The sequence below is a fragment of the Vulpes vulpes genome, chromosome X (genome assembly GCF_048418805.1).
Source record: "Vulpes vulpes isolate BD-2025 chromosome X, VulVul3, whole genome shotgun sequence".
Lineage (NCBI taxonomy): Eukaryota > Metazoa > Chordata > Mammalia > Carnivora > Canidae > Vulpes > Vulpes vulpes.
Window position 1 is genome coordinate 7,699,291 of NC_132796.1, and position 15,062 is coordinate 7,714,352.

At 42.8% G+C, this 15,062-nt stretch overlaps 1 protein-coding gene across 3 annotated transcripts in view; it reads right to left on the reverse strand.

The window, feature by feature from the left end:
• Positions 1–15,062, reverse strand: part of ARHGAP6 (Rho GTPase activating protein 6) — a 480,227-nt gene that overhangs the window by 42,799 nt on the left and 422,366 nt on the right. For all 3 annotated transcript variants that reach the window (XM_072744663.1, XM_026015284.2, XM_026015285.2), the window contains exons 4-6: positions 10,708–10,964; positions 8,425–8,620; positions 3,442–3,497 (exon numbers count right to left, since the gene is read on the reverse strand). In XM_072744663.1, coding sequence (XP_072600764.1) covers positions 3,442–3,497; positions 8,425–8,620; positions 10,708–10,964 — 509 coding nt within the window. The remainder of the gene's footprint in view (positions 1–3,441; positions 3,498–8,424; positions 8,621–10,707; positions 10,965–15,062) is intronic.

Sequence of the window (15,062 nt, forward strand, 5' to 3'; positions counted from 1 at the left end):
TGGGTGGAGTCAATAAGATAATGTTTTGAAAATAGTCTGCAGCTCTGCTCAGGCGAGAGGGCCCCAAAATGTTATTATCATGCTATTTTCCTCCTTGCGAGCCCTGTTGCGAAATGTTAAATGTTGCTCAGTAGTCTCTTATGTGACTATTGGAAATAAAGAGGACCCACCAAATAAACAGAAAAAGTACTCCTTTTGGAAGCCCCTTTTATCTCGACGAAAAAAGAAGTATTGGAAAGTATTTATTTCCATTAGTTTCAATAATACGAACAAACATATCTTCAGCTTCATCGGCTAGAAATTATTTTCATTGGGCTTCATTTTTTTGAGTTGCTGAGTTCCTTGCTTCTTTCTGTTGGAACCCAACAGAGGAAGCATAATGTTTTAATTTTCCTTTAGCCAAAGAAAGGGTGGTTTGCCTTTTGTGAAGATGCCCTCGTGAACACAGATGCCTGCCCGGTCACGGGGACAGATTCCCGAAGGTCTAGTATCAAACTTCTGTCTCAAGAATGTTGCACGGCGCTGAAGGAGACCAAGGAGCATGGTCCCCACATGAAAAATGAGTTGGGGGTCAGTGGGTCAGTGGTTCCTCAGAAATATGATAACGATGATTTCTTTTTGAGAAAGCAAAACTATAAACAGAGCATCTTATATGAAGGGAATGTTAATGGCCTCCTTCACATCGCATTTTAGTAAAAACAAGTGCTAGACAATTGCTTTCTACATATTATCCTTTACTGATTACTGAATCTCCTGCTTTTACAGTTGCAATAAGAGGTCTTTACCTGCGAAGGACACATCCAAATGTTTTGCTTTCAAGTGTTTGATCCTAACTCTATCACGACCTCTCTGAGCTTCTGAGTAGCTGCCTTTCACCTCTTGGGACTGACTCAGTTATACTGTAATTGGCGGGAGGATACAGAAGAGCTACTCAGAAATGAATTTGCAGAAGCTTGAACCGTGCATGAGGTCACTGAATTGAAAGTCAAGCGACCATGACCAAGTAGGATTTATCCCCGGGACACAAGGCTGGTTCAACACTCGTAAAACCATCAATGTGATTCATCATATCAGCAAGAGAAAAACCAAGAACCATCTGATCCTCTCATTAGATGCAGAGAAAGCATTTGACAAAATACAGCATCCATTCCTGATCAAAACGCCTCAGAGTGTAGGGATAGAGGGAACATGCCTCAACATCTTAAAAGCCATCTACGAAAAGCCCACAGCAAGTATCATTCTCAATGGGGAAGCACTGGGAGCCTTTCCCCTAAGATCAGGAACAAGACAGGGATGTCCACTCTCACCACTGCTGTTCAACATAGTACTGGAAGTCCTCGCCTCAGCAATCAGACAACAAAAAGACATTAAAGGCATTCAAATTGGCAAAGAAGAAGTCAAACTCTCCCTCTTCGCCAATGACATGATACTCTACATAGAAAACCCAAAAGCCTCCACCCCAAGATTGCTAGAACTCATACAGCAATTTGGTAGCATGGCAGGATACAAAATCAATGCCCAGAAATCAGTGGCATTTCTATACACTAACAATGAGACTGAAGAAAGAGAAATTAAGGAGTCAATCCCATTTACAATTGCACCCAAAAGCATAAGATACCTAGGAATAAACCTAACCAAAGAGGTAAAGGATCTATACCCTAAAAACTATAGAACACTTCTGAAAGAAATTGAGGAAGACACAAAGAGATGGAAAAATATTCCATGCTCATGGATTGGCAGAATTAATATTGTGAAAATGTCAATGTTATCCAGGGCAATTTACACGTTTAATGCAATCCCTATCAAAATACCATGGACTTTCTTCAGAGAGCTAGAACAAATTATTTTAAGATTTGTGTGGAATCAGAAAAGACCCCGAATAGCCAGGGGAATTTTAAAAAAGAAAACCATATATGGGGGCATCACAATGCCAGATTTCAGGTAGTACTACAAAGCTGTGGTCATCAAGACAGTGTGGTACTGGCACAAAAACAGACACATGGATCAATGGAACAGAATAGAGAACCCAGAAGTGGACCCTCAACTTTATGGTCAACTAATATTCGATAAAGGAGGAAAGACTATCCACTGGAAGAAAGACAGTCTCTTCAATAGATGGTGCTGGGAACATTGGACATCCACATGCAGAAGAATGAAACTGGACCACTCTCTTTCACCATACACAAAGATAAACTCAAAATGGATGAAAGATCTAAATGTGAGACAGGATTCAATCAAAATCCTAGAGGAGAACACAGGCAACACCCTTTTTGAACTCAGCCACAGTAACTTCTTGCAAGATACATCCATGAAGACAAAAGAAACAAAAGCAAAAATGAACTATTGGGACTTCATCAAGATAAGAAGCTTCTGCACAGCAAAGGATACAGTCAACAAAACTCAAAGACAACCTACAGAATGGGAGAAGATATTTGCAAATGACGTATCAGATAAAGGGCTAGTTTCCAAGATCTATAAAGAACTTATTAAACTCAACAGCAAAGAAACAAACAATCCAATCATGAAATGGGCAAAAGACATGAAGAGAAATCTCACAGAGGAAGACATGGACATGGCCAACATGCACATGAGAAAATGCTCCGCATCCCTTGCCATCAGGGAAATACAAATCAAAACCACCATGAGATCCCACCTCACACCAGTGAGAACGGGGAAAATTAACAAGGCAGGAAACCACAACTGTTGGAGAGGATGTGGAGAAAGGGGAGGGAACCCTCCTGCACTGTTGGTGGGAATGGGAACTGGTGCAGCCACTCTGGAAAACTGTGTGGAGGTTCCTCAAAGAGTTAAAAATAGATCTGCCCTATGACCCAGCAATTGCACTGTTGGGGATTTACCCCAAAGATACAGATGAGGTGAAACACCGGGACACCTGCACCCCGATGTTTCTAGCAGCAATGTCCACAATAGCCAAACTGTGGAAGGAGCCTCGGTGTCCATCGAAAGATGAATGGATAAAGAAGATGTGGTCTATGGATACAATGGAATATTCCTCAGCCATTAGAAACGACAAATACCCACCATTTGCTTCGACGTGGATGGAACTGGAGGGTATTATGCTGAGTGAAGTAAGTCAATCGGAGAAGGACAAACATTATATGTTCTCATTCATTTGGGGAATATAAATAATAGTGAAAGGGAATAGAAGGGAAGGGAGAAGAAATGTGTGGGAAATATCAGAAAGGGAGACAGAACATAAAGTCTCCTAACTCTGGGAAACGAACTAGGGGTGGTGGAAGGGGAGGAGGGCGGGTGGGTGAGGGTGAATGGGTGACGGGCACTGAGGGGGGCACTTGACGGGATGAGCACTGGGTGTTATTCTGTATGTTGGTAAATTGAACACCAGTAAAAAATAAATTTATTATAAAAAAAAAAGAAAGTCAAGCGAAATGTGCATGATAGCGTTCACTTTTCACTTACTTGTCTCACTCTCTTTTTTGAGCTTCCAACTCGGAATATCCCCACCGTCTGGAGGCCTGCAAAGAAGCAAACAAAATCAACAGTCCTGTTTCATGCCTTGAAACTGGAGGAGATCGCCACAGACGTAGAAAAGAACGTCAGCACCAAGCCGCAACATGCAGAACAGTAACAGCGCAGCAGCGCACGAAAAGCACCACTGCTTTTTCATCTGAAGCTTAGCCCTCTAGGAGCCAGGGCCAGGGCATGGTAAACGTTCCTGATGAAAACCTTTTCATGTGATATTTGTATTTCCACATCTTCTCCATATGAAAAAAGTAATATTTTCTTTATTATTCAAAATAACTAAACCTGCATTGTATCTGAATTCTTAGCTCCTTATCAATGTTAAAAATAGACATATCTTGTTTTTGCTAATTCTAATTAAAACAAGCACTTATTAAAGAAAATCTGTAAGATGCAGAAAATTGTAAAGCATAATATACTCTTTAAAATACCTGATGCAGAAATAACCACTCTTAATATTGATTTCTATCCAGCCTTTCCTCCAGGTGTGTGTGTGTGTGTGTGTGTGTGTGTGTGTCATTTTTCTTTTTACATAGTTGACCCAGAGTTTTCTTTGATTCAGGTTTGATTTGGGGGGGGGCCAAGAATGCTTCCTAAGGAGTATTATGTACTTGTTTCCTTCAGGGGGCACAGAATGTCTGAACGGCCCTCCTCTTCCTATGTAAGCCATTAATTACCGCCACTGATGATCATCATCTACATTTATTTTTTCATTGGTGGCTCATTTTCTCTTCACTTGGGATAGTCCGCTATGAGGGCGATGCTGGTTTAGAGTTGCCAATGGACATTTTCTAGCCACGGGAAGAGAGCTGTGCTGAGAGTAAAGCCAGCAAACAGACTCATGGGCTCCTGGCATCATTTGAATCCTGGATCCAGCTGTGCCTGAATCTAGATATAACACTGAGACGTCCAGCATGTAAATAAGATTTTGGGGTGGGTGTGCTTTGCTTAATCTAGTTTTATCTGGGTTCCTCTCTCTTGCCACTGAAATAGTTCGGACTAGTACAACACATAATGAAATCGGAAAGAATTACGACCTTTATGACATTATTTCTTTCCATCGAGAAACAAAGTAAACATCTTAGTTTGTTTAAATCATGGTTTAGATCTCTTGGTAGAACTTCGCAGAATGTTCTTGCTTCTTTTTACAGATATTCTGGGTATATTTTTGATATTAATATGAATGAATTATTTTATTGTTAGAGTACGTAACTGACTATTGCTCTCACCTAGGAAATAGGAGATAGATATCTTTTTTGTATATTTATGTTATGGTCTTGCCCCATTATGTATTAAGTACAAGCCCCTTTTGTTTGGTTTTCCAGGGCTTTTCAGCTGGGAAAGATAGCATCTATAATTACAAACCATTTATAAATATAATTATAAATGCATAAATCCCATTTATCAGTTCTGTATCTTATAAATGGTGTCTTGAACTTGCAAAATAATTTGAGAGAATCATGGCAGGAGGCTAATTATTGCTGATTTGCATAATCACATACTGGTGTTTTGCCCTTGGGTGGGATTTTGCTCTGCGTCTATTTTCCAAAGACCTCTGTACCTTCCTTGTTACTGCTCTCAGTTTGTCTGCCTCATAAGTGGGGCCAACCCCAACCCTCAGTCTAATCTATTGCTTCTACCTCTCTGGGAGCTTGCAAACAAGACAAGCTATTTAGAATCACTCCAGAATTATACTTTTTCACCTGCAAAAGGAGCATAATGAGCATCCACCTGAAAAGTTATGCAATGATTCAATTAATTAATGCATACAAAGCACTTAGAGGCATATCTGGCATCTATTATGTGGTGAGAAACAGATCATGACTGAATTGAATGAGTCTCCTTTGCATGACATAGAAAATTTTAATATAATTTTAAAGGTATTAGCAATTTTAATTTTGGCTGCATTTATTTTCTTATTTGCTGATGGTTTCTGAATAGTTGAATTTTCTACAGAAGTGAAATATCATAAGAGCACTCTCTACACAGGCGAGATTATTCATTGAGCTGAGTCCCTCTAGGCTCTTCAGAAATGCCCATTTCTTTCTTTTTTTTTTAAGGATTTTATTTTTATTTATTTATTCTCCAGAGACATACAGAGAGAGGCAGAGACATAGGCAGAGGGAGAAGTGGGCTCCCCGAGGGGGGCTCGATGCATGACTTGATCCCAGGACCTGGGATCACGACCTGAGCTGAAGGCAGACACTCAACCGCAGAGCCCCCCAGGCGTCCCCAGAAATGCCCATTTCTATGACATTATTTCCTCAATGGTAGTACTTTTTCGCTCAGCAAAAATGGCTGTAATTGGAAAAATGAGTCAGTGATCAAGTGCTATCATTCCTATGTATCTCAACTGATTAGATATTAGATATTTTAAAATATCTCTTTGTTTACTGGTTTGTTTCCAGGTGGAGCAACTGGCAGGCCTCAGACAGCCGATGCCATTCTCTGACATCAGCTACATGGTGACTTTCCTCTAAGAGGAGATACAATCTAGGCATTTAGTAACCTTGACTACTTAAGACAGTCACCGATAAAGGCAGGAATACATGAAAAAAGGCATCAATCTGGCAGAGGAACGTGACTTGGCTGTGGCTTGTCCCAGAAATCGACGCGATCACCTTTCTCTCCTATTCATCAGAAACTGGAACGGAAACTTGACCCCAGAGCACCTGGATGTGAGGCTCAGGGAATTCAAGTAAAGAGGGCAGGCAGGATAAGCAGGACGCCCCACCCCAACATCAGCTGAAATCCCAGAAACATAATAGGGCTTGAGTCTTCAGTATATTGTCTGGTTTTGGTGGTGGTGGTAGTGGTGGTGGTAGTGTTTTTTTGTTTTTGTTTTAATTTGTGCTTCTGGGAAATTGAGGATGCTTAAGAAATTTTGAGCTAATAGTACAGAAAGCATCTGGGTGAAATGTAAGTGGGGAAGGGTGGTGTACACAGATGCAGATGGAGTCAAGATAACTGTCCAAGACCAATTATGGAGGGAATGAAAAGATCTTTGACAAACGTTTATGAGGCTAAAGTGAATCAAACTCTCTCCTACCCATTTCCCAAACGGGCAAATAAAGTCTTATGAAAGAATTGTTTTTTAAGGTTTGCCCTTTTTTCATTGGTTTCAAGTGACCAAGATTAATATCTATTTGTATTTGAATACGTCTTGTATTTGTCTGGAGCTAAGCGCCATGGCAACCAGCAACAGAATCAGGTCCTTGAAAGACCCAGGATAATCTTCTTTCTTTTCGGCTCTACACTGCAGGTTAACCATTCCAAAAAAGAAAGAACTGTCCAGTTTTTAGTAAGCTTAAAGGAAATGCTATTTTATAAGTTATAATTCGTGAGCATTCATTTTCAAAAAGAAAATAGAAAGATATACCAAGTTTTCTTTCACATAAGCAGTTACTCAGCTTGGCACTGGATTTTTGCAGGACTGGAGTAGAAGTTTCTCACTAAGGACTTTTTAAACTGCTTACAGTTCACCCTCTACATTCTTTATAGGGAAAAACTATAATTATAAAAGTATGAGTCTCTTTTTCTACCTCACAGTGACATTCAGGCTGAATTTACATATTTGCAGTACTGAACCCTTTAGTTGCTACTTTAAAAAATACTTCTGTGCAAGTAGTATTTATTGAGTACCGACATAGTATTAATCATGATACTAGGTGCTGGGACTTTGAAATGACTGAGACGTTTTCCTTGACATCCAGTGTGCCTTCCCAGGAGAAGAGACAGATAGATAAACACATACACACAGGTACATATAAAAATTTTGTAGAGAGGGGCACCTGGGTGGCTCAGGTGGTTAAGCATCTGGCTCTTGGTTTTGGCTCAGGTCATGCTCTCAGGGTCGTGAAACTGAGTCTTGCATCGGGCTCCTCGCTCAGAGAGGAGTCTGCTTGGGTTTCTCTCCCTCACCTGTCCCCCTCCCCTGGCTCATGCACTCTCTCTCTCTCTCTCTCTCTGAATAAGTCTTCAAGCAGATTTTTGTATAGACAAGTAAAGTTTCAGTGCATATTAATTTTATTAAGTCATCCATATGTTATCTAGTGATTAAGATATTTAGATATCTCCTTAGTATTTTTTTTTACAAAGTCCCACTTTTGCTAGAAAAAATTAGATGAGAATGCTAGCTAACAGTAGTTATGTCTCCACGATAGCCTCAGAATTTTCTTTGCTTTTCTGTTGCTTTTCCTCTTTATCACAATGAGCATATTCTTTTCTAGTAAAGAAGCAATGAAATTTTTCATGTCCATAAAATGCATGCTACACTATAGGAAACAGTCGGATTGTGGAAATGGCAGTCTGATGAGCCAAAAGCCTACATTTTCAGAAAAAATTTTAAAGAAGTATATTTTTAAGTCAACATGTTAACTGGAATAGAGTTGCCAAAAGGGTCATTCTGAAGAAGTTTGAAGTGAACATCTTTCCACAAGAATGCAAATAACAATATAGAAAGCTGTTGTCAAAAACCCTGTATTTTCTATTCACTTAAGAAATGGTTTGCCAATCCTTTTTTTTTTTTTTTTTTTAAAGAAGCTGGACTCTTATTTTTTACAGGAAGCCTTGCTAGTAACCTTGATGCCTAAAAAAGACAAAAGTGACTGGTCTCCGTTTGAAGGCGGGCTTGGGGACAGACCCAACCCCACACATGGTGGCCTCCAGGCTCACTTCTGAGGATCCCTGGCTGCTGGATGGCCTGAACACCATCAAGTTGACGTTTGTCCCCCACAATCTGGTTTCGCCCAGGGCTCTCTTAAGCAAACACTCAGATCTGTAACCTTTCCTTTTGCAAAGGAGATTTTAGCCCAGAGACTGAGCCAATAAACAAGGCATTGAACTTGGGTGCTTAAATCCACGCAGCTTGAATAAATGAAAGTCTCTCATACTCGATCGCCGACAGACAAGTCTGCTTACCATGTTTTTCTAGATGCTGACAGCAGCTGTCCACCAGCCTGGGGACCTGTCTGTAAATAGGATTCAGACTGAGCTTCTTATCTCTGGCTTTTTCTTTTTTACTCTGAGCCTCGGCCGGCAAGGAGAGTTGTAAAGCTTCTAGCAGGCGAGACTGATTGTCATCAAGATCTGTGATAGAATCCACTGACATCGCGCCCTGCAAATCATACACAGACGTCAACAAAGTGCATGGATGGAGAAAACCAGAAGTTCCCTCACATGCTAGCCAATAATGCTTTTGCCTATGCCTGAGTGTCACCCTTGAAATAATGCCTCTTGATTCAGTCATGCTGTGTGCACGTTAAAAGGAAAACAGCCAACACCTCTTGAAAGAGTCAGGAAACTCCTACAATGGGGTAAGGCAGTGGTCGTTGCAATTTCAATGGACAACATTTGCTAAATGGAAGACAAGAGAGGGCAGACAGAGAGTTATAATATTTTGACCCAACCACCTCCATTTCTTGAAACAAGAAAAAAAAAGTCGCATTGTCGATGAACGAGGTAAAGTCAGAGAAGCCTTGTGAATAAAACCCCAAACTCTCAACTATGACTCTAGGAGGCAGATTTTTAAAATTGGATTCCATGGAACAGTCTGTTTGCTTTCCTCCCAGACATGGCACAGAGAACTGTGTGTATGCATGTGTGTGTGTGTGTGTGTGTGTGTGTGTGTGTGTGTGTATGGGGGGGGAATATGAGAAAGGGAGGGAGCCAAGCCTGTGACAAGCCCATGGGCAGCTCATGCCCAAGTGCCCTGGGGACCTCTGAGAGACAGTGTAGGTCAAGCAGCTCAGAGCTAACCATGCTCAGTAGTGAGTGCACCAGGCTGTTTATACCACAAGCCTCAAGAGTCCTTGATCACGGGGGACTCCTGCTAAGGGCAGGGAGGTGACGTTAAATGTCTTGGCACTTGCAGCCTGTCGCCTGCATGGGTGGGTGCTTCCAGTCATCAGAGAAAGCCTTTGGCAGGGGTGGGGTGCAGGGGAGCAGGGCTCCAGCCCTGTCTGCATAGCTCCCCCCGCCCCCCCTGCTGATGAAGCACAGAGGAAGGAGTTCGCTGCTGGTACCCTGACAAGGCCTGGAGGGAAGAGAGGGCATTTGGGAGGCCTGTTGCCTGGGTCCCAGATCCCCAGAAAGCTCACATGTGGGGTTCGGGTGTTACTGCCATCTGACACGCGGTCTGAGAGACAATGATGAGACTGGAAGAGCACTTCCCTCATGTACATTTAAATATCCTGTAAAGTTGGCATTTCTTCATTTTTAAACATGGTGAAGCCTTGAAAGACAACAGTGGCTCCGGCACCCCTTGGGCTTGGAGAGGTCTCGAATGTGGCTTTTAAGTGGGAAGTGTTTGGGGTTTTGACCAGGGCAGTAGTGAGCGGCTGGAGGCGGCAAAGATGTAGGGGATCTCCAGGCAAGAGGAGGAAAGGAGATCTCCCAGAGGCCTAGGAAGCTTTAGAGGTGCTCATCAACTGACTCAGCCCATCGCCCGCCACACTGCCTGAAAAGTCAGCCTTCCTGGATTGAAACATGAAATTTGACACATGAAATGACAACACAGTGCCTAGAGCATAGCGCTCCCTTAACACATGGCACCATGTTGTTACGGCGTGGATTTGAAGGAGGATATATGTGCCTTTTCTCTTTCTTTCTTTCTTTCTTTCTTTCTTTCTTTCTTTCTTTCTTTCTTTCTTCCTTCCTTCCTTCCTTCCTTCCTTCCTTCCTTCCATGTTCTCCCTCCCTCTCTCTCTCTCTCTCTCCCTCTCTCATATGTAGGTTTCTTATGAAAAAAAAAAAAAAGGTTCCATTGATTTAAAAAATCCTATTGCTTGTGAAGACTGGTGGCCAGGTCACTGGGGGGCCAGGGGTGGTTCCTGGACTAGAGATGAGGAGAGTAACAAAACCACCTGACCCTGTCCTCAAGCCTCACAGTCTCAAGGCAAGTCTCTAGTAAAGCAGAAAATCACACTACAGCATGAGCAACAGTGATGCTGTAGGATGTTTAGGACATCATGGGGCACATAGGTAGCCAAGGAGGGGAACCCAACAGCTTTGAGAGGGGTCAGGAAAAGGCTTTGAGGGTGCACCACGTGCCCTATGGCCAGTGCACATTGTCCCTGAATGGGGCTGTTGACAGATCCCTGGACTACATTTCCACTTTTCACAAGAGCAAAGACTCAAAAGAATAACCTTGTAATGCTTCGGTTGTTTTAGCAGTGGTGTCAGAGAAAGCACTGGCCAACTCACCCTCCTCCTGGCCCGAGGAGCCGGTTCTGGGGTATTCGGGGACGTTGACTCATTTGGTGTTTCCGAGGTGGAGCTGAGAGATGAGTTACTGCTTGAGAGTTCTTTGTTTTGTCTTTTATTTCCAAATGGGAGGAGGGAAGCCACAAAATCAGATGCGTCCTTTTGCTCGTCCCTCTGCGAGTCCTGCTTGAGTTTATAAGCCCGGTCATTTGCAATGACTTGGGATAAGGGCATTCCAAATGCCTGTGGGATGAATTCTGGAAGCAAAACACAAACATTCACTTTCAGACATGACTGGACCAGTGAAGGCTCTCGCTCATGTTTCAGACCTAAGGGCAGACGTATCCAAAGGACCGTTGTCTGAAGAATCAATAAAAATACAGAGATGACTTTTGTGTTTATCAGAGTGGCCAAAGTTTCTCTTTCTATCAAACAGGCTGGTATGTATAAACAACACAAGTTTTTAGAAATCTAGGCCTCTAGATTTTTCCCCCCAACATATCTCGAGTATGTTTTAAAGAAAATCAGTTTATGGAGAAATGTGGCATATTTGATAGAATGTACACAATGCTTTATCCTCATGAGTACACAATTTTACAAACTGTCAGTCTTTGATTCATGTGTCTCAAGAGCCTCCAGAACTTACAAGGCGTGAGAAGGCTGCGGGCATCCATTTATTCAACAGGGACTTACTGAACGGCTACCACGCACCACATCACACCACGCAATGGGGACCACAAAGCTTATAAAAGCTGTAGTGTGTGGGCAGCCCGGGGGGCTCAGCGGTTTAGCGCCACCTTCAGCCCAGGGCATGATCCTGGAGTCCCGGGATCTAGTCCCACGTCGGGCTCCCTGCATGGAGCCTGCTTCTCCCTCTGCCTGTGTCTCTGCCTCTCTCTCTTTGTGTCTCTCATGAATAAATAAAATCTTAAAAAAAAAAAAAAGCTGTAGTGTGTGCTCCTAGAGGGTCCAGAGTCAGGGCTGGGTGGGCGAGTGGGAGTCAGATACATAAATAATCACACAAGCATCTGGCAGGTGCTATAATGGAGAGATGCATGGAGCAAAGACTGAAGTTCAGTTAAGTGGATACACTTTGAGGTTTCCCAGTAGAAGAAGCCAGTATGCGAGTGAGGACCTGCGAGGCAGGGGAAGAGCTCGGGGGAGGTCTGCTCTTTCCTCTTTGTGTTCCCATCCTCACAGGCTGCTGGGGTGGGGCTGGGGCTCTCATGATGGGTCCTCAAGCCATTCTGCTGGCCACATGCAGAAGTAGACTCTCATCACTAAATAACCAGCCTGAGGTACGATGTGTTAAATCCTCTAGTGAGGACAAATTGGGGGAAGGAACATAATGCAGAAATCTACCGCTATATTTGGAGATGTACACACAGTTGCTTCCTGGATCGCTGTAGTAAGTCCACGTGTATACACATACATTGTAAGCACGCTGATCTTTGGGGCCAGGCATGGGGGGGGGCGCTATTCTAGATTTATGCTGAAAAGCATTAATAACTAAATTAAATGCATTATTTCTTTTAGATTCAAAATTACATCTCCTAGCAACACAATATTGGAGTCTAGCCTCTCTCTTGTTTTTATAACCCCTATGAATAAAACCAGGGTGATCAAGAGAACACAGTTCTCAGGGTTGTTTGCTCTTTGAAAGAAAAAACTAACTTAAATCAGGTGGAAAGAGACTCTCAGGGGTTTTCCTCCTTGATCCGTGGCAACATTTTAACATTGTTGAGCCAATGGTCAAGTCTACGGTAAAACCAGAAATGGCACTTGAGAAGTCTGCACCTCTGGTTCTAGCAAAACATGCGATCTGCTTGGGAGTGAAAACTTCAAAAATATTTTCATAGGATGCTTACCATCCTCGATCAACGAACTAGGTGGCATGTGGTAACACAAGCAAAAATTGAAGCATGTTTTTGAGTGATCCATGTAGACGGCATAGCAAGAGCCAATACTCAGTATTGATAAAAGGCCACGTCCGCTACTGGCAAAATTAGAAACCAAAGAGGACAATACCAGACCACGTGCTGTGCACCCCTGGATTTACTGCATAAATCAGCATGGTCTCATCTATGGGAATAATCAAATAGTCTTACTTCCAAAATCCCAGGGAAAGTCTAGAAACATGTAGATGCCAAGGCTGACAGCTACAGGGATTACACAAAAACTGTGGGTGGAACAGAAGGGACAATGTCGAGGGATCTGTGTCTGCTCATGCAGGCACACCCACTGCAGGGATTTCACAGGAGACGGGGCCTCCTGCCTCCTCTCTTAGCCAGCTTTGCCATGTAAGGAAAGTCATTCAGAGTTTCTAATATCCCTAGAAAAAAGAAGAAAAATGGTTTCCTTTGGTATCTGTCGTTTGCAATGACCTGAAGTCTGCCACTCTCCTTGTAAATTGGAATAACTGAATACAAATTAAGCAGATGGGATACATGAAGTCATGCTTCCTCATTTTTATTTCCCTTTTATTCTCACTCAAGAGACAACCTGCTAACAGATTTGTATTTTTCCCTAATAGGCTTTCTTTCCTGGCTGAGTTTATTTATTATTTCAGTGATAGTTTTGATGTAGTCTCTTGTTTCTTGTTGCTTTCTCTTGAGAACCCTTATAAGCTTCAGAAAGGAGGCCTCTCTCTGCCCTAAGTTGCAGTGTCTAGAGTCTGGAAAATTCTAGGCAGGATCCCTTGAATATTACTGCTTCTCAAAACATGGTTATTGTGAAATTGAGGACTCATCACAAGTCTATTTGGCAAAACTCTCCTCATGTGTAAATAAAATGTTGGGTACACATGCTTATCTGTGGGTTCAAAGCTCTTCTCTTAGGGGGGTAACACCCAAGAGACTCTGTGTTGATAGTGGCTAATACGGTTGATAATAGACTTTTAAAACCATATGGACATTTCCCAAGACTCAGTGTTCTGGGGCCTGGGACAGTGTGTATCATGTTCTAATCTGCAGTATGTGTTCACTAAGGAGACTGCTTCCCCTGCTGTGCTCATTAGCAGCAGCCGTGGACTCTCCCAGCCTGTGAGCTGTGGGATCAGGAGGTGGCATGTCATCCTCTGCTCCCTATTGCCACTTCGAGATCTGCACCTTCCCTCTGTGTGGCAGAAACCCGCTATTGCACCGTTCCTCTTGCCTCATGCTCCTTGCTCTATTGTTACGGACTGACTCGTGGTCAGACCCCCCGGGGCCACCATCATCCTGGTGGCATGGATGTCCACCGAAACGGCCCCTCTAATTCTGCGTCCTCACATCTCCTTCACTGTCTTCTCTTCTCACTTTCTCCTGCGTGCCACCTTCTCCACTCACTCCCTTGGTCCCATCCTGGGCCTCGTCCTCACCAGAAGTGGTTCCACCTCAAGTATCAGGCTTCCTCCCACCACTCTTGTCTTACCCCCTTCCCAGGTTCATGCCTTATACCACAGTGTGATGATCTGTTTAAACACACCATTAGGATGTCCCGTCTTAATGCATTTTGATGGGGTCTCAATGCCCTCAGCATGCAGACCAAACACCTGTGTGAGGTGTGTGACCAAACACCTACTCCCCGCTGGGACTCCCACTCCCCTGGGTTCCCCCAATTCCAGGAGCAGCGCTCACAGACAGTGGTCAATACATTCACCTTGAGAAGTTCTACACAGTGATAACTGATACTTGATTTTTCTACTGCTATTTAATACGATGCAAAATAAAGTTGTATCAACTATTCCTCTCCAGGGCTCCTTTGCAGCTGTCATGTAGTAACACACATGGGCACTGAGGAACAATAAAATGTGGCATGATACTATTTCAGCAAAAAGAAAGGTGCCAGACCTGAATTATGTCCAGAGTTCATGTCAATAAATACATGGCTTGGTCTGAAATATCCTGTGAAGAGGGGACCCATCTCCCAGACTTACGCCACAGTAAAATTACTCCCCCGTGTTCTGCTGAGGAACTACTGAACTAGAACCAATAGCTATCTTAAAATCTTTTCCCCAAAAGGGATTTCTTTTTTGACACAAGAAAGAAATTTTCTGACGTTCTGAACGTTTAAAAACTGCATTTTGGTTGCCAAGTAATTTAACTAAGAGAAATTAAGGACTTGGAACTATTCTGTATGAAAACATGTTTTCTGACCCAGCATCTATTCTGAATTTGTTCCCATATGGAATTCAAGAGTCATATGGGCACTGCTTAAGTGGCAAGAGGGACACAGGAGTGTCACACGATCTGTTGTGTTTTATGTCAAAGCAATTAAATAAAATACAGGACATGATTCATTCTGATTGAATCAATTAATCTAGCAGCATATCAAACACTTAATGAATCACTCTTTATTGGGAAAGCAATTTGATT